Source organism: Strigops habroptila, chromosome 4 (genome assembly GCF_004027225.2).
Source record: "Strigops habroptila isolate Jane chromosome 4, bStrHab1.2.pri, whole genome shotgun sequence".
In the NCBI taxonomy this organism is placed as follows: domain Eukaryota; kingdom Metazoa; phylum Chordata; class Aves; order Psittaciformes; family Psittacidae; genus Strigops; species Strigops habroptila.
The window spans coordinates 77,680,967-77,706,307 of record NC_046358.1 but is presented as its reverse complement, the minus strand read 5'-3'; the positions used below and the strand labels follow the sequence as shown (position 1 = coordinate 77,706,307).

At 46.3% G+C, this 25,341-nt stretch overlaps 2 protein-coding genes across 2 annotated transcripts in view; one reads left to right on the top strand and one right to left on the bottom strand.

Moving 5' to 3' along the window:
- The window catches only part of IQCK (IQ motif containing K), a 249,192-nt gene that overhangs the window by 110,745 nt on the left and 113,106 nt on the right, over positions 1-25,341 (bottom strand). The window lies entirely within an intron of this gene.
- On the top strand, positions 1,638-18,932 carry GPR139 (G protein-coupled receptor 139). The gene is made up of 2 exons (XM_030482643.1): positions 1,638-1,758; positions 15,702-18,932. The coding sequence occupies exons 1-2, from the start codon at positions 1,638-1,640 to the stop codon at positions 16,634-16,636; spliced, it is 1,056 nt and encodes a 351-aa protein (XP_030338503.1). The 3' UTR covers positions 16,637-18,932.

The following is a 25,341-nucleotide window of genomic DNA, read 5'->3' as shown; positions in this document are numbered from 1 at the left end:
AAGGCTACATTCGCAAATACACCAATTGAAAAAGCAGAGGAAAAATATAGTTTTTCCAGTGTGTTTAACCTGGGAAACTTAACAGAGGTTTCAGTACAGTTCAAAAAGACCTCTTCTGTTAAAAGCACATGAATAATCTCGCTGAGTCTCCCAGCAAAGTAACCTGCCCAAGTCCTTGCAGGACCAGAGTCTTGCTTGCTCCTTGCTGTGTTTCCAAACAGAAGCTAAACTACTTTTCAACAACTTCAAACAAGTTCATGGAAACCCAAAGATACACAGGTCATTGTTTAGTCACCTGACAGACTGTTACAGCGCTTGCCCTGATAGTGCCTTCCCACCTGTAGCACACATTTTATGCTGTAATATTGTTATGGTTGGGTGTTTTCAGAGAGGAAGAGACCACATCTTTATTTAGCTTTGTAACCCACCCACTGTACCTTGTGTGTATTCCAACAGACATGCCTCAGTGACCAACCTCAAAGGTATTGTGCACATAAACCCCCTTGCCCTGCTCTGGCAGCCACAGCAATCCAGGGGATGCTTTCCAATGCTTTCCACATACAGCGCCAGGCTGTGGGACAAAACCCTACACACTCTGGGTGATAAAAAGTCGTGTTTTCTGCTCAGAAGCGCACTGTAATCAAACATCTATTTTATTACCAAGCTGCAATCTCCTCAACACATCCATGTCCAGCCCACTGATAAGTAGCACAAAACAGAGGGCTCCAGCACCTTAACGTAATCGGTGTAACTCTAAACTCTTTGCTAGCTATGCCCAGGACTATGTACTGAAATACGTGTTAAGGAATAGGTGGAGAGAATTTTAGACATCCCGATTCCCTTCTGCTTTACCTCACAGGAATTATGCACACACCTGTGGTTCCTGGATAGGGGGGAGCACGGTGCATTTCACTGCTGGCCGTACCTCTCTGTGGGGAAAAGAGTGCCAGTGTAATTAACCCCAGGTTTGCGTTTCAGTTTTGCAGCTATAAATGCTCATTTCTGGATTTACTCCTTCCTTCCCAGCCTGCTTTGAAGCATAACCCGGGCTGCCAGGCTGACAAACCCTGCCCGGTTCACCACCTACCCTACCGACTTGTGTGCCAACGCGGGGAATTCCCTCCCTCCTCTACGCCGTGGGGCAGGCGGCGGCTCACGCGTGGAGGTTCACCCTCGCCGCCAGCTCGGCTCGGCTCCACGGCCGGGGTGACAGCGGGGATCAGAGCCGGGCACCCCCATGCTGCCCGGGGCCGAGGGAAGGGGGTCCCGGGGACACCGAGGAGCAGCCCCGAGGAAGGGTGTCCTCAAACCCTACTCTGCCGGGCTTCCCCCTCCTCCTCGGGACCCCAGACCTGCCTCTGCCGAGCGGGGGTCCTAGGCTCCATCACCCGAGCGGCGGCAGCAGCCGGGGCTGCCCTGAGGCGGGAACAGCGCACGGCAGAGCCCACCCTGAGGCGGGGGCTGCCCTGAGGCGGGGACTGCCCGCCCCGCCCCGCCGCCGGGAGCCGGCTGGTCCCGCCCCGCCCCGCGCCGCCGCGTGCCGCGCTGAGCTCGCCGCCGGAGCGCGCGAGGGGCGGGCGGGGCGGCCCGTGCGGCGGAGCGGGCGCCGGCAGCGCGGCCGCGGGGAGAGCGGGTCCATGGAGCACAACCACCTCCACCTGCACAACGGCTCCCTCCTGGCGCACCACCGCTATGGCTGCGGCTTGGGGTACGCACCTGTCGTCTACTACAGCCTGCTGCTCTGCCTCGGGCTGCCGGGTGAGTGCCGGGCGGGGACGCGCCGCCGTGCCCGGGCTGCCCCGGGAGCTGCCGCAGCCGGGCGAGGCTCCCGCAGAGCTGCCGGTAGCGCCCGCTGGAGCGTCCTCTGCCCGGCTGCCTGCGGCGCGGGGCGGCATGGGCGCCCTGCGGCGTCCCCGGGCTGCCGGAGACACCGGGAGCGGGTTCTCGGCGGGGCTGAGCGCGGGGGTTTCTTAGGCAGCACCTTCGCCGCCCGACACGCCGCTGTCCCTGCGTTTTGGGCGCTCGCCGGGGTTTGTCCCCGCCTGCCCTCGCACCGCTGCAACCGCTTTCCCACCCGGCCGCGGGCGCTCTGACTTTGAACTTGACATACAAAGTCTCAGCCTGTCGTGAAGTTTCTGCCGTTATCAGTTTGGCGATGTGAAGACAGAGCGGTACGAGGACAGCCGGGTCTGTCCCCTGTCGATCGCGGGCCGGGCTGGCAGTAATGAGAAGTGTAGCTGACGAGGTTTTCTAGTGCAAATCTGGGGCAAGGTTGGATTTAGGAGCAACATGCCACCAGTGAGGAACTAGGCTGGGGAAGGAGCATGCTATCAGAGGTTAGCAGACAGTTTGTCTTATCAGGAGCCTGTCCCTGCGGCTGATGGAGCAGGACAGTACTTAGAAAGTCCGGTTTTGGGGTCAGCACCCTGCAAGGACAATGGCAATACTGACACTGAGATCCCTGAGTGCAGGTACAGGGCTCAGAACAAAGTCCCAGCTCACAGGCACCAGCCTCCAGCCTGTATAACCCTCAGTGAAATTTCCTACTTAGAAAGGGAACAAAGACAATATAGAGATGCTGGGGATGAGAAAAGCAAGAGAGACCCCAAATGGGGAAGGAAAGGATGTTTCAGGCTTGGGTATGAACACCTGGGAGGCACCATTGCCAGCACGCACGTATCCACAGCTCAGAATGTGCAGATGCCACATGAGCATCACATCAGCATCAGTGTGTCAGCTGAGACAAGGAAATGAGCAGGTTTCTCCTCCCGCAGGGGACTGTCTGAGGCTCTCAGTGAGACACCTTGTTACACAGGACCACAGGGAACTGCTCATGCAGCACCACTTCTGCAGTTAAAGACTGGGCTTCAGTAGGCAGAGCTGCCAGCCCAGCACAGCCTCGGTGGGCAAACATCATGGCTTGCTCCTCGCTTAACACCTACAGCGATCCCAAGGACAGGCAGAATGAGTTGGGGAAAAGTTAGAGCAATGTGATGCACCAGGGTGAATCAGTATTTTAAGGGCGCAATACACAAGAGTTTGGTTGTGTCTATGTACAGCTACACATTTAAAGCACTATGTAAGATGACAAGCAGCAGTGACATTCAGTAGTCTACAATTTCTAAATGTTTTGTTCACCTAAATTCCTTCTTCAAGCAATTAATTCATAGAAAAAAATCTAATCAGACGTGAAGAGCAGCCTGCCTCTGAACAGCACACATGGAATTACCACTCTGCATATGAATTGATGTTCTTTGTGGTGGTGTTTGGTTTGGTTTGGGTTTTTTTCCGCCTCCCTGGCTTATAATTAAAATTTGAAGATTGGCTAATAGTTCAGACTAACGCTTCAGAAAACTGGAAAGTTAAGTCCTGTATTTCCCCACAGAGGATGCAGAGCATAAGCAAGTGTCTCTGCTCCACAGCATTGATGAGTATCAGCCCTGACCTGAAGGGACCCAGCCGGCAGGGGTGAGGAGGTAGTTTCCTCTTCATTAATTGCTTACATGTCCACAGTAATGACAGCTCTGTTTCAACACCTGTCCCCTAGGAACTGACCAAGACCCTCTCAAGATTATCAGGTGAAGAAGTTGTTATGAAGCAGTCTGTGGCTAAACTTGCCTTTGTATGTCTCCGAAACAGGGAAAAGTCTTATGTGCACAGACAAGAAAGATCACTTAGTGACTGTTCAGCACATACTTGCACCAGCTCCCTAGGGATACTGCATTGTAATTACAGACCTAACGCTGTCACTCTAAGACCATGGTTAAAATCAGTGCACAATCCACATTAGCAATGGTGACATGCATTTCTCAAGGGATCAGACATCAGTTGATTAGAGCAGTGGCACTAGTGGCAGCACTTAACAGAACTGGCCAAAGCATTTGGTGGTGTAACACTGCTGGGTTCAGTGGACTCACACCAGGTATGAATGTGTCAGCTTGTTCAGTGCACATTACCTCAGGATAACATTGGCACTAACACCTGAAAACACTGCACATGTACAGTGTGCATGAGAAATTTGTGATTCTCATCTGAAGACCGCACAAAGATGGGAACAAGCTGGGTATGTTTGGGGGAAGACTCAAATAGACAAGCTTCAATGGGGATATGTTACAGGGTGAGAGCAGTGCTAAAAAGAGCTTTTCATGTTTTAATTCGAAGCTGCTTTTCAGTTTTCTGACATTAGAAAATTGTAAAGGTAGCACGCTTCTTACCTGTAGAAAAAGAACCCTGAAGTCTGTGGGATCTGAGTAATTAGCTTTATGTGGTGCCAAGAATTTAAGAGAAACAGTGTCAAGGATCTGTTCTCAAATACAGCACTCGTGCAGTGTTTTGCTGAAATGCAAACGGTTTATTCCTTGCCACAAATCCCGAAGACAGACTGATGAGAAGAGAAACCAGTTAACTGTTTCTGCCTTTCCTGCTCTAGCGTCTGAAGGAAATTTCACTAACTCAACAACTCCACTTTGAGGCCAAGTGATGCCAGGCCTGATTGTGCATGCAGAGAAAGCATCCTTTCCCCTCCCTTGCGTAACCCAGGCACCTCAGCAGATCCTGTTCTCAGCAATGGCTCTTTCTCCCTCCCTGTTCAACCAGGCACCAGAAAGGCAGAGAAAGGCAGAGACAAGAGAGTGCAAAGGGAACTCCCTTCACCCCTGCTCTAGAAGTGGTGCACAGAGGCAAGTGCCAAGCTGTGCCCTGAAAAGAGGGGCAGCCACAGAGGCACCACTGCAAGCAGACCCTGCTGCGGCAGGTACCGTGTGCCGAGGTGGTCTGGTACTGTACTGCAGGTACAGTCTGCCAGAGGTGATCGTGCCTCCTGATCAGCAGGGATGAGAGATCTCCTCCTTTGCTTCTAAGCAGAGGCTGGTGAGACAAAAACTGTTTTCTCAAACTTGTTCTGAGTGCGGATGTGCAAAGGTGTCCCACAAGTGCGCAGTCCTGCTGCAAGGAGCAGGCTGCGTGGGACAGGGAGAAGCTGCTGGTGCAAGGGTAGGGAGCAGAGCGAGGCAGCAGTGCTGGAAGTGGGGTCATAATCCCGTTTGGGGGCAGTAATGGTATAGGTTACAGAGCTGTTCTGCAGCCCCTGTTCTACCATCCCTGCACTCCCCTTGACTGACTTCAGAGAGAACTTCTCAAGCACCTCCAGTTAGCTGGGAGGCAAGAGCAGGGCTGCAAGAAGGCTTAATGGAAGTGTTTTTTGCTTTAGTGAGAGAAAATGCCAGAGAAGAGGTGGTGTTGGAGGTGGAGGAGAAAAGAAATTGCTTTGATTCAATCTAGAAGGGGGCTGGTAAGGTGAGGAAGCAAAGAGCAACAGGTACCAACTCTTAGTCCATCCCTTTGCCAGCAAGAGCTGCACGAAGCAGTTACACCAAAGAGCTCCTGCTATAGTTGTGCCTCTGAACATGGCCGGGAAGGTCAGGCAGAGAAGCAGCAGTGCTTGCTGCAGGCACCTGGCTGTGACCCTGATTCCTGCTTCATTAGAAGGTGCAGCAGCAATGGAGTTGCCTTGCATGCAGTCACCTTCCCTGTCGGGGGTGTAGTGTATTTCTGCAGAAATGACAAAGTGGCAGCATTTCCCACACCAGGGCCTGGCCTGATCCTTCTTTCCAGGGGTCTCCTCCTCCTGGAGAGGGAGAGTAAAATCTGGCTTTCTTACTGTGTGATTGCTGGTTCCACTTTGCTCCCTGGTCAGTGACTCTGCTTCAGGGGTCATCACATCCCAGTAACACAAAGTACAGACACATACCCAGCACGCTTACAGCATCTCCGGGAGATTACAAACTCACCCCAATGTCCCAAGGAAGTGGCACTCCAAACCTTGAAAGTCCACAAATGCTTCTTATCTCTGTGCTTAAAACCGATCCCATCTAAACACAGATTCAGGACTGTAAGCTTGGGAAAGGAGGCTGGACACGCTTGGGTGCAAACAGATAGCTCTCATGTCAGACCTGTTGCTGAACAAGGTGGTGTGGAGATTGGGACAACTTGTATCATTCAAAGCCCAGCCACGCACAGAGTGCAGTCAGTGGCCTCCACGCAGAGGGAGAGAAGCTGTAGTCCTGACCTAGAGGAAGTAAGCTCAGCAGGGGGCCTGACCTTTATAACATGCTGTCAAAAGATAGGTGCAACATTACAGACCTTTCCCCAACAGACTGGCTGTCCTCACACAGCAAGCCAGATGCTCCCTAGGGTGTTGGATTGACACTCAAGGAGCATAACATTTGCACTGTGCCCATGCAAACCACAGTACAGTCACAGGCAAACTGTAACGATGGAGAACTGGTCCTTCTGCAGCCTTCTCCCCAAAGGCAGCATGGAATAAGGAGGCTACTTGGGAGGAATGCAAGTCAGGGTCATCATCCTGGCAAGGCAGGTAGTGCCAGTGGGCTCTGTATCCCCGATCTAAGAGACCACCACCATGCAACTGCCCAGCTGTGCTCCCTCTGCTCTCGTGGTATAGGGGGAATGCTATTTCTGTGGTTACAGCCATGACCTGGTTAGTACCACAAGTAGGAAGGGGGACAGATAGCAATGTTTGTTGATGACTCACATGGCATGTAATACCCAGTAAATACCAAAGCAGGCAGAAGGTAGGTGTACATACAGCACACAGCAGTGCAGAAGTGTGTCTGAGCTGTTTTGGATTCCTGCCATCTACTGCCTAGTATATTCTTCTGCAATCACAGTACAGGCTTCTGATTAAAGAGAGCATTTCCAACACCTGAATAAATAGCATTTTTCATAACAGCACACCTGAACAATAGAAGTGCTAGAGGAAGATCTGAAAATATGAGTGGGAGAATTGTTACATGCAGTTACGACCTTGAAAAAACAGCACTCTTTAGTTGTCGCTCATTAGATACAGTTCATACAATGAATAAGAACTGAACACTCCTAAGGCCTGATTCAAACCCCTTTTTAAAGGCCATGCTTTCTCCAACTTAAAATCTGAATTGGACACAAAGCCAGTACATTGCATCCTGCTTAAACGAGTACAAATAAACTGGCAGAACTTTAGCTCAGCTGTCGGAGCAACCGAAGGGCACTGCAGCACATTACAGTAGCACTACTGGACAGAGGGGGACAAAACTGCTGGTAACATGCTTAAAATGAGTCATTTCCGATTGTAAAATGAATGCTTTTTCTTTAAAGGAAGAAGAATCATTAGGAAAAAGAATAGTTTCATTACAGTGTCCCTGCACAGAACCAGTGACAGATGGGAGAGATTTAGTTTGGTCAGTATGTCTGGAGACTGTGGCCACTAAAACCCTGCAGCCTGAATGGCAGCATGTGGCTGAATCCATGCTAATGCAGAACAGGACTTGATTGCGCATCTCTGAACACCACTACAGAGTACAACTGCTAACTTTGGTTTTCTTCTGCCACATCAGTAGGAAACAACACTATCAGGGCTGTAATGATAACGAGGTGCAATATTTGGGAGGCTCAGCAGACTATGAAGTGCACAACCTTGCATGGCAGGCTGCTAAAATGGATTAGGAAGGAAAAGCTCCAAAGGAGATTTTTCCTTGAAATGACAACGACACAAAAGAGAGAGCACAGCCAGTTTTCACGGTAGGTGGGTAATGCAGAGCCCCCAGCTGTTAAGAAGTCAAGCATTCGGAAGCACTAGGCAGTCTAATACCCTGCTGTTCTTCATCCAACCCCTTAGTTCAATCCTCCTCCTCCTCCTCTTTCTGCTCCCTTCTGTAAAATGGGGGTGAATCAGCAGAAACAAGCCAGCAGAAGGTCTTCATCCACATACGTCAAAACAATTTGCTATGGGCAACAACCAACATGGAGATATCTGTCCTGACATGGTGCACTCTCTGCTTTCACATGCCAAGGGCAAAGCAATCCCTGGCCTATAACCTTCTGTTTCAGGTGGTCTTTTTGAGCCTTTAATCTCTTTTCCCATTAACTCTGAGACACCAGAAAAGGAGACAAAGCCCTTGAGCATAGGAGGCCTTGCACACAATTCCATTTTCATTCTGCAGTGTAAAGATACATATGTATCTAAGCATCCTAAACCCCAGTGTCTGGAGCACTGTTGGTGCTGTTCTAGGGGTGACCTGATGGGAGAAGACGGTGTTGGGTTGCTACCCAGGACACCAGTATGGTTGTGCAATGGAGTAAAGGCGACCAAGTAGGACCAGAATTAGCGGTACGGAAGATGACTACAAGGAGTTTTATCCCTTTACACATGGAAGAGGAGAGAAGCCTGTCTATGAAACACTGAACACATCTTTTTCACTGAAATTGTTCTTTTCTACCGTCTGAAACTAAGAGTCCCTAGAATATAGGGTCATTTAACTTCTGCATCTTTTCAATCATATGGGTGCATTGACTCTATGGATAGGTACACTAGAGGTTGCTTTTGGTTTCAAGACAAATTACCTGTCGGTTACATTGGACTAGGACATTTCACAAACATTTGTTCATTCCAAGTGTGTTCCCCTCAATGTCCAGACTAGCACACCGAAGAGTAATCTATCTAGTATGGATGCAATGTATTCTGTTTGGGGGAAATAAAGCCAAACTGTGATCATTTTACATAGTCTGTAATTTCCTGCATATTGTGTAAAATTGGCAGAGTCTCTGAGAAAGCTTGGCCATGGGGGTTGCAAGCATGAGCTCCTATTGCATTAGCTAATGCTTTAGGAAGACATAAAGACTGGGGGTTTTTTTAGTAAAACCTCAATCAAAAGTAAAATCCTCTTAATTATTCATGTTCAGTAAAGAATTCATGCTGGTGCCCTTATGAAATCACATCCTCCCTCCATCCTAGTCATCCCATCAAATACCTTTGGCACCTGCCTTAATGCTTTGGTGTTTGGTATCAGAAGGGTATAATGTCATCCTTGAGCTCAAGTTACTCAGCTTGAGAACTCTTAAACTTTACTGACAGCCCATATTTAGAAACCACAGACACCTGCCAAATGAGTTACCCGAATTGCCTTCAAAATCTCCGTCTGTCCAGATATGTTGCATGAATAACCGAATGCCTTTTATGACTTTGGCATTATTTTGCAGATCGCTTTTTCCTCCTCCCAGCACCAATTTCATGAGAAAGCTTTACTGGTATAGTAGCAAGATATGACGCTAGATTTTGAGATGGGAGTATTAAACATTTTTGTCTTGGTGTGCGTGCCTCCAAGAAAGGCTTTAAGGAGGGTGAGAAGCCCAAGTCATTAGAGGCTTTCTGCAGTGCTCGGAAAAGGTGGATGACAAGGATGATAAGAGGGCTGGAGCACCTCCCATATGAAGACAGGCTGAGAAAGTTGGGGCTGTTCAGCCTGGAGAAGAGAAGCTGCGTGGAGACCTCATAGCAGCCTTCCAGTATCTGAAGGGGGCCTATAAGGATGCTGGGGAGGGACTCTTCCTTAGGGACTGGAGTGCTAGGACAAGGGGTAATGGCTTCAAGCTTAAACAGGGGAAGTTTAGGTTAGATATGAGGAAGAAGTTCTTTACAGTGAGGGTGGTGAGGCACCGGAATGGGTTGCCCAAGGAAGTTGTGAATGCTCCATCCCTGGCAGTGTCCAAGGCCAGGTTGGACAGAGCCTTGGGCGACATGGTTTAGTGGGAGGTGTCCCTGCCCATGGCAGGGGGGTTGGAACTAGATGATCTTAAGGTCCTTTCCAACCCTTACTATTCTATGATTCTATGAAGAGGGTGAAGATGGCAAGAGAAGAACCAGATCCCTGTCACATTTATATGTGTCATCAGTGAGCATGTACTGGACCTCCCCACATCCTAGCCTACTGATCCTCTGGGCCATTGTCATATTGCAGAAATAGCTCTATTTTTTAAAGACTAGGGAAAAAAAGCCTACTCCAATGGTCTAGAAAAGCCAAAAGCAACACAATGTAATTACACCTGTCTGCCAGACAAGTTACTGCACTTAAGCTCAAGTGGTTGGCAAGGCTCAAAGTGAATACTCACCATTGGCATCTCCACACCATTACTACATCTGTGCCCTCCAACAGAGAGGAAGTGCTTTTGGCTGGATTAAAATACTTCTCTAGGCTCCATGACCCACTGACAGTTAGTGCCAGCTACGGAGCAGAGTACCCCATTCACTGCATTCTTCCCCAGAGCCACCTCAGCTAATAAAGCTGTCAGTGAGAAAAACAGCCCTGGAGGCCAGATTTCATCATGAGAATCTGGCCTCTGACACTAACTCTTTAATTCACTTGTTACTTATAAGTGCAAGGCCATGCTGTGTTTCCTCTGGCATCACTAACCCGGTTTCCTGCATATGGAGGGAAGTTCGGGTTGTCCTGGGCAGGAGGCTTGATCATGCTTTACCTCCAAGTTCCCTTTCACCATCAGAACCAGCATGGTCTGTCCCTGCACGTGTGATTTCTAAGCACAAACCACATGAGAGCCTTCCAACAAGGTTCAAAACCTCCTCCAGTGGCAGTCCTGCATCCGTGCCTACAGTAGCTTTTGTGATCATCATTTTCCATCTTAGACCCCTCTCCATCCCCTGGGAGGTGACGCAGGCACGAGCAGAAGGGGCTGAGGGCTTTCCCCCGCTGAGGGTGAGCGGGTCCATGCCGTTCAGCGCGCTCAGATAAATTGATTTATTTGTTGTTCAATTATTTTAAAAGTCAATCCTCACAGGAACTCTCAGGGAAGAAAAGACTTGTATTGCACTAATTATATTCTATAAAGTATCTCTTTACACTTCACAATGGTTTAAGGAAGGATCTCAGAATACAATAATAAAAGAGAGGAACAAATTACATTAGCCATGAGCAGGCACCGTTCACAGGGGTTGTCCCTGTATGCTGCAGTATTGAGTTTGGCCCATAACAGCTGTAACTACCCTATCTTCTTCAAGGGCAGACAGCATCCAGGGGTCATTTTAAAAGACCACATAACCAGTTATAGCCAACATCAGTAATAAACACGTGTTTCTGTTACCACAGCATTTTATTTTATTAATAGTTCTGTTGTGTAATTTCCGTTAGAAATCTCTCACTGTCACCATCTTCTCCAGAGAGCCCACACACAGAGTGAGGGCTGAATACCATACTCATCTCCAATCTGGCAGCTATTGGCAAGTGACTGTGTTAGTAACCATGGTCAGATCTGGCTGCTGGACATCGTACCTGTTTACATTTTAATATTACCTCCTAGCTTAGAGGAAATAATCTATTCCCATCTAGCCAAGACATCACCTTTTTTCACCGTACACTTTTAGCATATTGTACGCAGAGTTTCTAAGGAGGAGGTGTTACAGACATAACAGTTTAAGCAATTTAAAGATTTCCCGTTTGTAACCATCTCTCTGTGACAGTCAGGTGACTAACACAAGGCCTGCAGAGTAGTTTCATGCCCTGCACAATAATTTGCAGGGATCCTAGCAACAACTGCATTCGGTAAAAGGTGTCCATTATAGTCAGTGACCTAATGTTTATCACACTCAGTAAGCGACACTCACGGCTACTTCATTTAGGTGGTTTATGATGCTGAACTACTGAACCACACAGCGGGCCTTATTCCCAACCCAGCGGCGCTACTACTTGTGTTGTAAAGGCTATTTCACTGTGCAGGCTGCTATGTACATGCAAAATGCTCTCAATAAAAAACCACAAAGCCCAGAAACATGCCTATTATTTCTTTAGACAGATACAATTGTTCCTGCTAAAGCTCACACGCGGTGATAATAGTCAGTGGAAGGAACTCTGTGAATCCCCCACATTTGAGCTATGACTACAATCCATAAAACAAGAAAGTGGAGAAAAAACTGTGCCTTTAGGTCACAGGCACTGCTTTGAAGAGGCACAGAAGACTGACTGGGCTCTTCAGGCAAGGCAGCATGGCTTTGGTATAGGAAACAGACCTAAATCCACATGAGAACAAAGGTTCCTCCTAAAGGATGACCCCTCCCAGATACATGGGACCCCCAGTAGCATGAATTTCAGTGCTATAATTTGTACTCAGAAGATGAATGAGATGTCAAAGCAGAGATGCAAGTATCCCATGATGAAGCCTGGCTGGGTTAGAAGGTTGCTGTATTTTGAGCAGTGTGAACCAACTGTGTTTGGGTGTCAAGAGACATTCTGATGTTGTGTCTCAATGTCTGAAGGGAAAAGACTTGAGACTGGCATTTCTTACAGTTGCTTCTCATCATCAGGTAGTGGCATCTCAAGGCTTCAGCCATCTAGTCCCTAATCAAGCCCTGGTTCTCAATCACGTATTTATAAATTCAGAATGCTGCACTGCAGCAAGCGATGCTGGCAGAAATTCCCATCTGTCATCCCCTAATCAACTCCCAGCACAGTGATCAATGTCTTTCAAATTCAGATGATCTTAACTACTTAGTATCTAGAAAAAACACTGCAAGAAACGTGCAGTATACCAAGCAGGATAATTTAGAGGCACTGATCTCTCCAGTAGCTGCAGCTCCAGTTACAGTAGGGACAGACACTTTTTTATCTCCATCATCATCTCTACCACAGTCCTTATCACCGACTACAATATCAGCGCAAGAATTAGGGTAAACTAGGTTAAAATGTGGTTGCAAATGCTCTTTCATCACCTTTCACCTGGAGTAAGTGATTTCTGCCCACCGGAGAGCTTGTAGGGCACCGAGCAGGCACCCAGGAGTCACCAAGGTGCTGGCACAAGGACACAGTTATTTACACAGTGCATTGATCCCACCCATTTCCCATTTTACTGAGCTTTAGATAGCATTTGAGGACAATGGCTAGGAAATGGGTAAAGGACTGAGACTTATCCATAGCTCATCTTCCCTTTCCCTATACAACATGCAGCAGGAAAAATAGTCCCAAGCCCTGTGCTAAGGCAGTGTCATATTGGCAACTTTCTGCTGCACCCCAGTATATGTCTGCTTTCACAAAGTAAATGATATTACAATATTTCATATCATCCAGCCAGAAAAAGCCCTAATGTGATCCCAGAGAAAGCATTTCCAATACAAGATACTGTAACCCTTGCAGAAAAATTGCATGTACTTTGTCAGATCAATTTTCTAATCTGGCTCACCAAGCAAAGCTCGCTGGCATTAAGTGAATAACTTGCATTTCAGTACATGCTATTACTGCTATTGCTGGGAACCCTGAGAAAGAGAGGGAGAGAGGGTACAGAGGAAAGGACTGCTCATAAATCTGCTCCTGTAGGAAAATGAGAATGGGATTGGAACCAAACAGCAGGACCCCTACAATGGGAAGAAGGGGTGGGGAGCAGAGCTGCTGTGCCTGGACATGGCATGACTTAAGCATCCCTGCAGGATACCCTCTGACAGGCAGGCCAGAGTTACCTGCAGGGACCAGTGTCCTCAAGCATTCCCCTTGCTGCACGCTGGCTCCAGCTATTGCCACTGGAGTAAGTCAAATCCAGAGGATTTAAGGAGAAGATGAACCCCGTGGGTCACATCCAGTAACTGCAAAGCCAAGCCACTCAGCCTGGCTGGCCAAAACCAACAGTTGCTGCAGAGTCAAGATAAACATTTCAGCTCGAGGATTTCCTTGACAGTACATCACTCACTGTACCGCTTGGGCTCAGCAGCAGGCATAACAGAGGCATTTTGTAAGCAAGTAAGTGAAAAATGACACAGCAGTTCTGACTGTATTGCCCCCCATCTCCCATGCCTGCTCTGAGCTGAAATCAGTGCAGTTGAATTCATGTTAGTAGAGGGCAGAACTGGGAAAATTACCCTGAAGGCGATTTGAGACAATGTTGTTGGAAAGTTCATGCTTTTTTTTTTTTTTTTCATTGAGGGAAGGAGTTAGTTGATCGTCATGTTTCATTTAGTTTTGTTCCAAGTTACAAAATTAATGTATGAAGTTAATACAAAAGTAGGTGACACTTGCAAGGGCTGTTACTCAATATCATTCACTCTGCTTCAGTTCATTTCCCTGGTGGCAGAAATCTGCACCCAGACAACAGGCTTTGAAGGCATTTATGAAGGCAGAAGTTTTCTCCAGTGCCAACGCTTCAAAAAAATGAGCATTTCCAGTTGTAGGACATATGTCCTAGGTCATCATTACCTTGACAACAGCAACTTCCTTTCTCTCTGATTTAAAAGAATCCTTACAGTTATTGTTGATTTGTTTTGGGAAATCCATCAAAGCTGCTAGAAACATTTAGAAGCACTGAATGCACAGAAGAGGTGATTTATAGAACACTTACGAAAATGTCAAATACAAACATTTGGCAGTCTCTAGTACAGTAAACCAGATCCCTGATTTTTAAGCACCACTTCAGGTATTGTAGCCAAGTAATACAAACTTCTGATGGGAACAATTTCACCTGTCTCATTCCAGCCATACCACTAGTAATAATAGGATTTTTTCCCCCCAGTTCAAGACTACACAGTAAGTTCTATTAAATGTGAGCAAGTAGTTAAAATTCAGCTACGCCTTAGTGCTCCAGGAAAGGGCTGTTTGCATCCACGGTGAGCAGCTCTGCCTGGCCAGGGATTGTAAGACTGAGCCCTTCCTAGAGCATCCCTTATAGCACCAGTTCAAGCAGACACCAAAACATGTCACAGCTTTAGGAGACTGAAGCAAACCAGACAGTGAAACAGCAGAGATAGGACACTTCAGCACTTCACCATAATATTTAGTGTCATGCAATACATCTAGGCATGGTTTAGGTGATGGGTCTGTTGCGGCCAGAGTGTTGCAAGCAGATGCCTTTTCAGGAAACTCAGGGATGTTTACACTTGGGCTGAATCAGAACATCCATCATGTCTGATGTGACTAGCAGGATTTCCTCAAAAACTTAGCTGTATCACTCCAGAGGAAAAATGCCTTCCAGTCAAAGGACTTCTGAAGAACAGTTCTGGATAAGCAAGCAGGTCTGTGGACCAGGCTGTTTCAGTGGTGGGAAGAGAGACGCTTCTTCAGAGCCTGTCTGTAGGAGATGACAATTACAGGAGACTCATCCTGGGCAGAGCTGAAAACTTTGAGTGCTGCAACACACCTCCAGCTCTCAGGAGACCCAAGGACATGTTTCCCTGATAGTCTTTCTCTACATTAGGTTCCCACTCAGCCAAGGAAGAATCACCTAATCCAGGTGGCTTTGATTTCAGCTCTTTCTAGACAGAGTTCTAAACTAGAACATGCAAGCACCATGAGCTAGGATGAGGAACAAAATGGCTCTCTCCAAAGCCCACCCCCACCCTTCTGATCTGTCAGTTGTTTAAAAAGTAAAAAAGTGAAAAAAGCAAGTGAGGAAATAAAAGTGTGTGTGTGAGAGGTACTAATTTCTTTCTCCTGCTGCCCTTCCTCACAGTGCATACGCAGAGGCCCCAGCACCCCCTGCTCAGAAAGCTGCTGCCATGCCCACAGCAGCAGCGGGGCTCACCAGGGAGCAGCAGCAGAGCTAGGGCCGTAACTCTACATCTGCTCTGAGGATATAGCAAAGGGGTGTTGGATACCACCTAACCTCATGCCTGGAGTCCCACATTCCTCTGTCTGTCATCCCTGTCTGCCAGGACACTGAGTGTCAGTGTATCCCATAGCTGGCAGCAGGATCACATGTTCCTCATTGCAACAGCTTCTCTGAGGGACCTGACTGTAGTGCTTTCCTTTTGGTTTCTTGAACTTCATTACAGGTGGTCATGTTGATAGGTGATTGAACAGAGCTACTGCTCCAAGAAAGTGCTCAGGAAAGCTAGTGTTATGTCTTAACAGCCTAACTCCGCGTTTCTGTTTCCACAGCAAACATCTTGACAGTCATCATCCTCTCCCAGCTCGTGGCTCGCAGGCAGAAGTCCTCCTATAACTACCTTCTAGCTCTAGCTGCTGCTGACATCCTGGTTCTGTTCTTCATCGTCTTTGTTGACTTCCTCATGGAAGACTTCATCTTAAACAAACAGATGCCTCAGGTACTGGACAAAATAATTGAGGTCTTGGAGTTCTCTTCCATCCACACCTCCATTTGGATTACGGTTCCGCTAACAATCGATAGGTATATAGCTGTGTGCCATCCGCTGAAGTATCACACAGTCTCCTACCCTGCTCGTACTCGAAAAGTCATTGTAAGTGTCTACATCACCTGCTTTTTGACCAGCATCCCCTACTACTGGTGGCCTAACATTTGGATCGAAGACTACATAAGCACATCAATGCATCACGTCCTCATCTGGATCCACTGCTTTACCGTTTACTTAGTGCCCTGCTCCATCTTCTTCATCCTGAATTCCATCATCGTGTACAAGCTGCGGCGAAAGAGCCATTTCCGACTGCGAGGGTACTCCACAGGGAAAACAACAGCCATTTTGTTTACTATAACTTCTATTTTTGCCATACTTTGGGCACCAAGAGTAATCATGATATTGTATCACCTCTATGTATCACCTATAAACAACAGCTGGGTGGTACATATTGTGTCGGACATCGCCAATATGCTCGCGCTGCTGAACACTGCAATTAATTTCTTCCTCTACTGTTTTATTAGCAAAAGATTTCGCACAATGGCAGCTGCCACGCTGAAAGCCTTCTTTAAGTGTCAGAAGCAACCTGTGCAATTCTATACAAACCATAACTTTTCCATAACAAGCAGCCCTTGGATTTCCCCAGCCAACTCGCACTGCATCAAAATGCTTGTTTACCAGTATGATAAGAATGGAAAGCCTATAAAAATATCACCATGAAAAGGGCGATAGTTTGAGTTTCTGGGTGCAAGTTTTCAAGTGGTTACATCCTCAGGATGTAATTTGCTGAAATGGCTGTTTTGACAAGTGGTCATTTGATTTCATTTCCCTGGGAGACCGAGGTCAGATCAGACTGTTAAGGAGATAACAGGAGCACTTGATTTTAGGAGCAAAAGTGAGAAGGCAAATGCCTCCATCTCTTACATAGCATTTTGAATATGCTTCAGAGTTCAAGTCTTACTGTTCAGTTGCACTCAAATGTTTTGCATCCCAGCACCAGTGCAGTCTGAAGTCATTCGAGAGGGGAGTCACAACAGTGTTTAATTACAACCTTTAAAACACAACAACAAAACCTTACTTGACCATGCAGTTCACTATCAACAGAGCAAACGGATGCTTTTATGTACTGTGGAAGGTGCCATTTCTGGTGTGTGCATCTGCCAAAAATGATGTGTTGTTGCTGACATGAAATACTACCACACAGTCTTGTTGTCAAGATCTCGCTGCAAGAGGCAGCCTGCGAGACACAAACTGGGACAAGCCCTTTTTGGCTCACGTGAACAAGGCTCGAGGACCGATATAGTACCTGTCACAGCCTCGGCACAGAAAGTAATCCTGCAAGCTGCCAATATTAATGTTTTAAGTTGATATTTAAGAATGAGACCAAGATGGGAGAGCTCGAGGGAGGTTTCTAGAGCCAAGAACAAAAGCAGCATCTTTTCCCAGCTATTTCAGTTATGGTGTCTAAAGACTTTCAAGTGTGAGGCCAAGTCCTGCCTGTTGCAGAGATCCCACTGAAGCTGCTCCTGTGAGGTTTGGAGTGATCACAGCCTTCAGGTTCCTTCTTAATCAGTAAAGATTCTCAGTTATCCCCCGTGTTCAGGCCTTTAGGCATTAACATATAAAAAATTCAATCTAAGATTTTCTCCTGACAGTTTATGCCCTCCTATTGCAGATTTGCTATTTAATTGTTTAAAAACTATTTGTCAAAGGAGTCCATTAAATACCCAACAACAGTAAAAACATAGATTAGCTTGGACTAAGGCTTTTGAATCTTTACCTTATTTAAAGGAGCTTAACTTCTTTTACACTCAATCCCAGTAATGCTGAGCATAGAAAATAAGATGTTTACAGGAAGGCTGAAAATGCATTTCTTTTTATTTCTCTCCTTGTCAGACCCTGGCATGTGGTCTCTCAGAGCCACATACCACCTTTTTACTTCTATATTAGGCACTTAATGCAGCCTCACTGAATGTGAGAGCAGACTTGCTTGAGTGGTGAACGCAAGCACAATGTGGTCGGTGGATACAGCAGCTTCCCAGTAACTGCAAATGAGAAGTAGCCTGATGTTAGCTCTGCATTTGTGCCTGTGCCCATCTCCATTGCCGGTGGGGAGCTCATGGTGCATCAGGGACTAACGTACTAAAGTCCTCTGAGAAGGGATCCAGTCAATCTCACTTTGGTGGGATACAAGGGCTGAAAGCATCTCTCTAAACCCCATGGATGGCTCAGTTTTGGTGCATTTCCCCTAAGAAGCACCAAGTCTGCAAGAGTCCTACTGAGGACAGCAGTCTGGTTCCCTTCTGCCGCAAAGGTTGCATTTGCACACCAACTCACACTGGCATCCTGCAAGAGCAAAGCCCATGCCAGCCCTGAGCACACCTTCCCCAGGAGGGAATAGCAGCAGAGGGCACAAGCCATGAAGAGCAGGGCCCCAAGCAAAGGCTGGCTTGTGTGTGGAGGGGCTTTCTCAGGACAGATCAAGGCTACTCAGGTCGATGAGGAGCACAGACAGAATGCCCAGCACCTCAAGGGCCGCACACCACCCAACTCTCTCCCACCAACAGAGCAGTCAGGAGAGCTGCTCAGCACTCCTCTGCGAGGTGCTGGAGCACCCCAGAGACCACTCTGGTTACAGCAAGGAAAAGGGGAGCTGAGAGCAAAAGGTGACCCTTCCCACCCTCACCCACCAAAGGGATGCTACCCACCTAAATCTCCCCAGATTGAAAGGAAAATGAGGAGCCTCCTCATCCTGTAGGGTGCTTGTCCCTGTGATCTCAGCAAAGCTTCACACTTACTTGCAATAATAAAGCGTAAGAGGGATGCTCAGCCTTGCTGTATATGTCATAGCAAATTGATTGCTATGATTGCAATCAATGATTGCTCCCTTTACCAGTGTTCTACAGAAATTCAGTTTTGGGGCCATGTCTTTTACCCTCCTCTCAGAAACCTCTCTCTGGTCTTTGTCAGTTGATAGTAACCAAAGTTACCTTATGAAAAAGGTACTGTATGTTTCATTTCGGGAAAATACTGTATTTATAACTTATTTTTATTCTAAATTTGTTATGAGGAATGCTTGTCTGAGTTACATGTGAATGAGTCTGAAGTGCAATATCTGTATAGGTAAGTGGTTCATTTTGGAGAATGTATCTATTGAAAAAACTATTTATACAAGAAATTCACTATTCTACTTAATATAATAGTAACCTTACAGAAAATAGTGAATGTTTAGGGCTTTTATTTATTAAATAAAAAATTCAATTAGGTGCATGGCATATGCTGCCATTCACATGGTGTGATTTATTAGTTTCTGTAACATAATGTTTATCCTGCAAATAAGCAGTGTCATCTGATTTTTCCTGTTCTGATGATGTATTTTTGTAAATTACCATATTTGAAAACAAAATCTTTGTGTGAATATTTTATTTCTCACTAAAAATAACCCATTAATTTGTAACTTCATTTGAAAAGACTCGCCATCCTTTTCCATACCATTTTAGAAATGACAAGGTGCAATTTTCATGTGTGGTGGATTGGTCATTTCATTTCTGATAATTTAGGGTTTTAAGAGCTTACTTCCAAAGCCCCTTGAAGTCAAAGGGAAGGTTGCTTGTGGGTTTTGTGGTTGGTTTTTCCAATCTCCATCAATTTATGAGGGCTTTGGATCAAGTTGTATCTTGTTAATGGACATTTGAAGCCTTTTTAGAGTCCAGTTTGGATAACAAAGCCTTGACTTTTTAGTCTGCCATATGGAAGCTGCTGTTGATAATACTTGCCTTATTTTTGGTTGTGTGAAGCATCTTGCAATGACTGTTGCTAACTAGCCAATGTCTTGCTGTATTATTCGTACCTCCTAATTTTCCAATAGTAAAAACTTAACCAAGCACATATAGTGCCATTATTTAGGGGAAGAGTATCCTGGAGACAAAACCATCTCCATTGTGGAGATGGTCTTTTGTACTCTATTTAATTTATATTTCAAATATCTACAATTAGAAAAAATAAGCTGTGAATGGACAGTTTTACGATTACTTATAGGTATATGTCCTTGAAGACCACAGCTAGGAACAAAATACTTTTTAGATGAGTTGCTAGTATATAAAATTATGGGACCTATCACCTATTTAAATTGTGAATATTGATATTTTCATAAGTAGACAATATATTGTGTTTGACAAACTTGTTTGTATTATAATAAATTATGAGATGGTGCGTAACTTACTACTGTGTTTGGAGCTCTTGTTTGATTTATAGATTCTTATGATATACTTTTGATTTATACGTACTTATACTACAAGTAAGGCCAGTCCTTGGCAACCATTACTCAGTAAAACATTACAGATTTGTATATTGTTACACATGTGAACATGATAAATGTATCTGTTGCCAGAAACAGAAAGTGCAAAAAAAGAACTATGATCAGAAAATACAAAATCCTAGACCTCAAAAATACAAAATTCAGGACCTCAGGGGACTGCCTGTGGAGGAAGCCCAATATTTCTTCAAATGAAAAATGCCAATGCTATGCAGGATTCATAACTCCATCAATTGTAAAACTTCGCGGGTTCAAGCTCCTGGCTTCTCTGGAGAAGTAACAGGGCATTAGAAGAATATTTTAAAAATTATTAAAACTAAACAGAGAATGGACTAGAGAAGGAGCTGATCAGAAAAGTCCAGTGTCTTAGACATCAAGAAATGTAAGGTTAAACATACCAGAGGAGAGGGTGATCCAGGTAATGCCCAACCCACTTGCCAGATCTCCCTGCTGTAAAAGGCTTGGGAACAGATTTTAAAGGGCAGCATCAAAGAGAAACAAGTTGGGGGGAAGGCACACTACCGAAAGGGGCTCAGAGTGCCAGATTTGATGGAGCTTATCAGAGTTGCTCCTTATGGAGGGAGCCTGGGATCTGCCTGTCTCCGTACTTCCATTAACAGCCATGGCATGCAGAGTACTGATGAAGCTCCCAGATTATTAAAAAAGGCATTGTACTTCCTTCAGTCCCCCGCCGGCAAGGTATTTCATGTAAGAGCCAGATGACCTTGAAGATTCAAGTGATAAAATGGGATGAATTCAATAGTAATAAACAAGGCTCTCCACTTGTCTGCCTGTAACAATACATTTGCTATAAAACCTCAGTAGTCAAACAAGCAAGAACCCAGTTGTGCCAGCTGGGCTTGAAAGACCATGAGTCACTAACAGAAAGCAGCTGAGAAAAATCCCAGAGTTTAAATCACAGACATTTCTAAAGCTATAGCATACAATTAATTACATTTTACAAGACTTCATGGGCCATATGCATCATATATATAAAGAGATAAATAGCAACAGAGAACTTGATAAACAGAGGTGGAACAAGAATAAATGGTTGTGAACTTCCCTCAGGCAAATCTGCCCTGGAAGTTAGAAGACAGTCTCTAACCATCGAAGCACGGGGAGGCTCAGCAAAAGCCTTTCCAGCAGACGAGATCTCCCCACTGGTTTTAAACAGAGTTCAGGGGGCTCATGGACAGGATTGAGACAAGGCAGGCAGCAGGATGGACTTGGGACTCTGCATCCTCAGAGCTGTCAGTCCCACACCCCTAACCTGCACCAGCCCCCTGCACCTCCTAGGCAACTCAGCAGGTCCCTAACTCAGCTTGAAGGACAGCAGAGGTGTCCCCCAAGCCTGTTCAGCCCACTTGGGCTGCTTCAAGGCAGATGGCCAGCATAAGAGACATTGGTTATTCAAAGTGATTCCTGTGTGCAGGCACAATTAGCTCAGCAGCACTCATGGACAATGCTATGGATGGGACAACTTGCAACCAACTTCTGCCTCAGCTGTTCTGTTCTCTAAAAACCTCTTTATACCCACCAAGCAGAGTAGAATGAAAAGCAGCCTCACAGAGTCTTGAACTGTTGAATAATAAGTCGACTATTAGCAAGCTGGGGCTGGATTTGGGAGACCTGCCTTTCTGACAGCATGCAATTAATTCCCATGAGTTGCCAGACAAAACAAGGGGGTTGAAAGGCTCCAGCCTTTTGTAATAAATAGGCATCACAACTGAATTTACTATTACCTTGTTACAAGGGACCAAAGACACAAATATTTCTTACAATTGCAGAATTGTGTAAAAAGAATATTAAAAGCTCATGTGTTCCTGCCCTACTGACAGGGTAGAAACCTCGCTCCACCCGTTCCCCTCCCTCAGCACCTTCTTTTAGCAGACTAAATGGACAAGATGAACCGCAGGCAAAAGTATGATATTGAATATTATAGTCAGAAGATTAATTTGCTGTAACAGAGTGTACCAAAGATCTTCAGCTGGTTGTGGCACCTTGCATTCGCTGGTGGCATACAGCAGCACAATGAAATAGCCCCTGGCCTGAGGACTTTGCAGGGACATATGGTGTCCAGGCAAACAGCCTAGTGCTCCAGGAGGTCCATCAGGTGCAGGTTAGACTTAGAAACAGGTCATGAGAAAGGCAAAAATAACGTGGAACAGAGAGGCACTCTATGATGCTGTCCCCACCATGGCAAGGAGAGAGATCTCAGGACAGGTCCTGCTGCCAGAGCTCAGCTCCTAATTGGACAATGGCCCCAAAGTACAGGCACAGCACTGCAGGTGAACAATGGCCTTCATATCCCCAAACAGAAAGCAGCAAAGGGTTACTATCACAGGATGGATCAGCTTTTGGTGTTTTTAAACATCTGTGACTCCCTCCCTTGCAGTGTCACAGCACAGCAAGGCAGGCCAGCCATGAGAAGTGCTCTGTCCCCTCACCATACCTGCAGATCTACCTTGAAGGTGGAATTCTCCTCATAAGATGCAGATGTCCGTCATGCAGATAGCACCTCATTAGCCACTCACCCCAACCAGCACAGAGAAATTCATTTCAGCTGCTGGAATTGCCCAAAGCACAACAGAAGAGCCTCACGTGCCATGCCCCCGAGTCACTGCCTTCAATTTCGTAATGGATTTTTCAGCCCAGCCTCAGGACAGCCAGGCTTTCCAACAGCAGCATTAGAGACATTCAACCTTGTGAATTAAGTATTGCTGTAAACCAAGTGACAGGCAGTGGTTTCCAGCAGTACCTCAGTAGTCATTTCTCAAAGTCATCTTTGTAAATGGAACTGATTCTGCTGGACTTAGCTCTCTCAGGTTTCTGTCCTGCAGGTACAGACCTTCAGCACTGCTATGTTTCTGGGATAAAAAATAAGAGTCCAAGTCTGAGATGTGTTCATGAGGAAATGGATCAGAGCCTCTGACTAGCACAATCTCGAGTGTTGGGGTTCTTGAGAACATACAATAGTGCAATCACACAGCAATGCTGCCAAACCAAATCGTGCATTTAGCAAACATTGCTTAAAACAGCCTTTAGCAGAGATCCCTTTCCCCGATTTACTTCTATATGAAGAAAACAAAGAAAAAGAGCACACGCTGTGGAGTTTTTCCTCCTTTTTCTTCCTTTTATCTACTTAGGAGTTCCACAAAAAGCTATCTAATTGAACCACAGGCAGTCTCGAGGAAGGGATAATTATGCCCAATAACACAGGAGCAGTATCAGAGACATCATTAGATTACCTCATCTTTCAGCTCTGTCACTAGGGGGCTCAATTTAAACAGAAACCACCCAACCCCCCATGTCATGCTATGAATCCTTAACAGGTCCTACTGAACAGGGGTCAAACGTTGTTAGATACATGCTTTGCTTGCGTTTAATACAACAAGTCCATGTTGGTGATGTTGAACCATGATGCGCAAAATGCCCCAGCTCCCCCAGCAGCTCCTGCTTTCTCTGACATACCTGCTCCACTCCTGCCCCAGGCTGGCCCTTGTGCTCATCCATGGCTGCCTGCTCTCCAGCCCTCCTCCTCCCCCACCTGCACAGCCCCAGCCCCCCTCACATGCACCCCTTTTCCCTTCTCAGATGAATCACACTGTCTACATCTTTCTGATCTGATCGAATGTCTCTTTAAAATTATATCTGTTGTTATTTATCACAAGTATTAATAGAGGTTATGTGGAGAAAACACTAGGTGAAAGCTGCTTTATAGATTACAGCTGACTCAGGTGAGAAAAGTACAGACTAAGTAAAGAAAACCTTAGAAAAATAAAGAAAAACTTAGAAAACTAAGTAAAGAAGATACTTCTCATAGGTTTTGCTCCTGATACATGCCAATAGAGATAAGTGTTTGAGATGGGTCCTCCTCAGTGCTCAGCACAGCCCATGCACTCTGAGTGAACCAGAGGTGGTTCTTCCCCTTCTGATGCTCCACACATAAGTGGTGTGAGTGACAAGCTGCCCTGCACGTGCTGGTGAGAAGCACTGTGCCCACCTGCCATGAAAAGTACCACCAGTCCAACTGAGCCAACAAACAGACTCAACAACAAGTCATCCGAACCATCTTTTAAAGCTGCATGCATCCCAGAGGATCTCCAGCAGACATCTGGCCACAGCTGGCTGCCTCATCAGCCGCCTGCAGGAAAAGCCACATGCATAATAAACCAATTTTCATTTAAGCCAATATTGCACTAGTGTGACCTTTTCCAGGAGTGTGTATGTGTAAACTCCAGCAATCAACAGCACTAATGCTCAGCAGCTGCGTGCGGGAAGGCTCATGCCTGACAATTCACCACTCACAGCCAAACCCAGTGTACACCAGAGAGAAGAGCACTTTGTGTTTGCGTCTGTGAGCACCGAGAGGGTAGCAGTGCTCGTGGGGTGAAGATAAGGATACACATCTGCAGCCTAGCTGAAGAGACCTGCTTAACATGCAAAACCACCACGCTCTGTGTGAGCAACTGCACCAGTGATTCAGAGATGAGAACGAGTAAGAATGAAATCTGCAGTTTAATTAAACTACCAGGAATTATCAAAGTGGGAAAAACAGAGAAACGGCACAGGGGAATCCATAGGCAGAAGGCAATGGCCATTTTGCTAAGCTGTCACCTAATACAGGAGTACATTAGTATAAATAAAAGAAATCTAAATCTCAAAAGCATCAGTGGGTCTCTGCAGGGAGGAATCCAGGAGGCACAAAGACAAGTATTAGGAGAGCAGAGAATCATTTAGTTTGGCAAAGACCCTTAATATCACTGAGTACAACTGTAGTCTAAAGCAGCAGAAGAGCCAGTGTTCCTCTGGATCACCAACTCAGAGGGGTCCTACCAGACCCCCACAGACTGAGGGCAACGCAAACCTGTGCAGAGAGAGCTCTCCTTCAGGGGCCATCTATAACCTGCCACAGCCACAGACCATAAGTCTCCCTTAAGTGACAGCCAGCAGATACGCCAGAAGAGGCTCTGCTGTTCTCCAGGCTAGAAGAAACCTCAGGCAAGGAAAGCAGTTTTGGGGACTCGCGTATCAAAATGGCATGTGAGCATGTCTTGATCTCGGCTGCTGCACACTGCTGCTAAGGGACTCCAATGCCCACACCACCAGC

What these genes read in the sequence shown, in the direction of transcription:
- GPR139 (XM_030482643.1), top strand. Translation starts at nt 1,638, where the DNA reads ATGGAGCACAACCACCTCCACCTGCACAACGGCTCCCTCCTGGCGCAC. An exon ending in GCTCTGCCTCGGGCTGCCGG is followed by an intron (nt 1,759 to 15,701) that starts GTGAGTGCCGGG and finishes CTGTTTCCACAG; the next exon opens with CAAACATCTTGACAGTCATC.